The 2,614-nt window shown below is 61.6% G+C and overlaps 1 protein-coding gene across 1 annotated transcript in view; it reads right to left on the bottom strand.

The window, feature by feature from the left end:
* The window catches only part of ARHGEF17 (Rho guanine nucleotide exchange factor (GEF) 17), a gene marked incomplete at its 3' end in the record, with an annotated part of 10,558 nt that overhangs the window by 1,229 nt on the left and 6,715 nt on the right, over positions 1 to 2,614 (bottom strand). Inside the window, 9 exon segments of the mRNA XM_009705223.1 lie at positions 8 to 96; positions 472 to 539; positions 646 to 732; positions 815 to 1,061; positions 1,412 to 1,611; positions 1,613 to 1,681; positions 1,742 to 1,929; positions 2,065 to 2,138; positions 2,248 to 2,461. Of these exon segments, the coding sequence (XP_009703525.1) occupies positions 8 to 96; positions 472 to 539; positions 646 to 732; positions 815 to 1,061; positions 1,412 to 1,611; positions 1,613 to 1,681; positions 1,742 to 1,929; positions 2,065 to 2,138; positions 2,248 to 2,461 (1,236 nt within the window).

Below are 2,614 nucleotides of genomic sequence, written 5' to 3' on the forward strand. Positions count from 1 at the left end.
CCCGCCCCCCCCCCGCCACTGCCACCATCTTGGTGATGGGGCTCCCCGGCGAGCCCAGGGACAGGGACTTGGAGTTTTGGGGGTCCCAGAAGCGGCCTGTGAGGGTGGTGGCAGTGGGGCGGGTAAAGCATCCCCCAAAAAAACCCACCTTGACCCAGCCAATGGGATGCGGTGGCTGGAGATGCCCATCTCAGGGTCCCCCTTTAGCAGGGACATGAGCTGATGTCCCCAGGGGATGCCAGCGGCAAGCAGGGACCAGGAGGAGGATGCACACCTCCATCTGGCTCCGATTTTGGGGTCTCCAGCACCCCTCGAGGGATGTCCCTTCCCTTCCCGCAGAGGCAGGGAAACCACCAGCACCCTGAGCATCCCCCCCCAGGGTGGCTGCCCAAGCCGCCCACCCAACAGGCACCGCTTTGGGGCTGCATTTAACCCCATCAGTGCCTTTTGATGTCCCTGATCCGGCCTCACCTGCCTCCCGTTGGTACGCGACAAGCTCCCCGTTGGCCAACGACACGAAAACCTGGTTATCCAGGTACCTGCAAGGAAAAAAACTTTGACAACCGGTTGTAGAGCCCTCCTCAGCCACCCCAAACAACCCCGCTATGGACATCCCGGAGCTGAAAATCCCCCTTCCCCGCTTACAAGATGCACATGACAGCAGCGGCGTGTTGCATCTTCATGCTGTTCTTCCTGTTACGGATGTTGTCCGAGGACTGGTACACGTGGATGCTGCGGAAGAAGAGCAAACCTTGAGGTTCACCTGGGATCGGGGTCCACCCCACGTATGTGTCCCCCCATCCTGGGGACGTACCAGCCATCCTCGGTGCCCAGCCACATGGAGCTCTGATGGGCTTCGGGGTCAAGGCTGAGGAGGTCCTCGAGGCTGCCCCGGGTGAAGGAGCCGCGGCTGGAGCGGCGCAGGGCTCGCCCATCCGTGGGGCTCTCGCCGTGCCGGTTTTGGCCGTAGGTGCCAGAGATGGGCATGAAGCCGGGTTCTTGCTCTTCCTCTGAGCTCGTCGTCTCCGCCGTTGCCTCCTTGCAGCTTGGGATCTCTTCATCTGTGGAGGTGGAGGAAGGAATAGGTCAGACCAGGACCACCCAACGCCCACCAAAGTGACGGGGAAGAGACCATGGGTCCCCTTACGATGTCAATCCCGGGGAAGGATGCAGGGATGCTGAGCTCCAAAACCCATCAGGTTTTACCCAAAGCCACCAGCCCCATCCCAGCCCCACAGCGTTGGGCTGATGCCCCCGACATCTCTTTTCACAGGATTTCCTTGGCTCAAAAGCCTCCACCCGCAGATTTCCCCAAGGAACGCAAGGCAGAGTGGCCAAAGTGATGGAGCTGCCCACCATCTGGGGGCAAAAAAGTGTTTTTTTCAGTAAGCAGGGGCCGGGGCCGACTCACTGCCGAAACTGGAGGAGATGGTGGAGTGGCTGGCTTGGCTCTGCAGTGTCCCCGAGGGACTGGGCGAGGACTCGTCATCCGTGTCATCGCTATCGAAGGGCACCAGCTCCCTGTTGCCGCCGTCGACCGGCTCCGAGAGCTCCAGCGACGAACCCGAGATGGAGATGTGCAGGCACGGCTGCGGCCCCGCCTCCTCCAGCTGCGGCGGCCTCAGCCACCACCATCTCGGCACGCTCCCTGCCGCGACGAAGGGAGGGGGGAAAGAAGCAGCTCCAGCATCGCCCCGTGCCCGCCGGCTCCGCGGTGCCGGTGGGAATGTCCTACCTATACGCCCGCTTGAGACCGGGCACGGAGGCGATGCAGAGGATTCTGGCGGAGCAGACGGCGATGCACGCCTCCACCGTGGGCTCCTTACGGATGCTGAGCAAACAAACCTGCCCCACGTAACCATCGCTGTTGCAAACCCAAACCTCGTGGGAGCTTTCTGGGCTGCCGTGGCTGGGAGAAGCACAAGAAAACTGCAAGGGAGCAAAAGAGGGGATGAGTTGGGTCATTGGGGAATGATGCAGGAGCTCTCGGCATCCAGCGGCAAGCCCACCGGGATGGAGAGGACCGCAGCTCTTGCGGGATGCTTGAATCCAGCCTCCGAGTACCTGCATCCCGCTCCGCGTCTTCATGATGGGGATGGCCTTGAGGAACTCTGGATCCAGGCAGTTTTTGCTGGAAGCTGGGAAAACCAAATTGGAGGATGAAGTGATGGAGGAAAGGGGTCTACCAAAGCGGGGACGTGATGCCGAGCCCACCACCGCGTCCACCTCCCCACTCCCTGGTGTTACCCAGCTTTTTTTTGGCGTCCTCGAAGGCTTGCTCAAAGCTGAGCCGGGCATCAGGGTTGGGGAACTCAAAGATGAAGGACTCGGTGCCATCAGCTTTGGTGGTGCTGAGCTCCACCTTGTTGGGGGGGAAGGCCATGCTGAAGGACAGGGATTGCTTCTCCGCCAGCTCCCGGTGGATGGCGGCCATCAAGTCCTTGATCACGTCATCCAGGCTCTGGGGATGGGGACAACGCTTCAGCTCTGAGGGACGGGCCACCACCAGCCACACGCCTGACGATGCCTCCGGCCATCCCCAAGCATCCTTCAGAGGCTGCCCCAACCCCATTGTGTGGCTTTGGGGCTGGTGGCATCTGGGCCCTTGGAGGAC

Source organism: Cariama cristata, unplaced genomic scaffold (assembly GCF_000690535.1).
Source record: "Cariama cristata isolate BGI_N322 unplaced genomic scaffold, ASM69053v1 scaffold18008, whole genome shotgun sequence".
NCBI classification, from domain to species: Eukaryota; Metazoa; Chordata; class Aves; order Cariamiformes; family Cariamidae; genus Cariama; species Cariama cristata.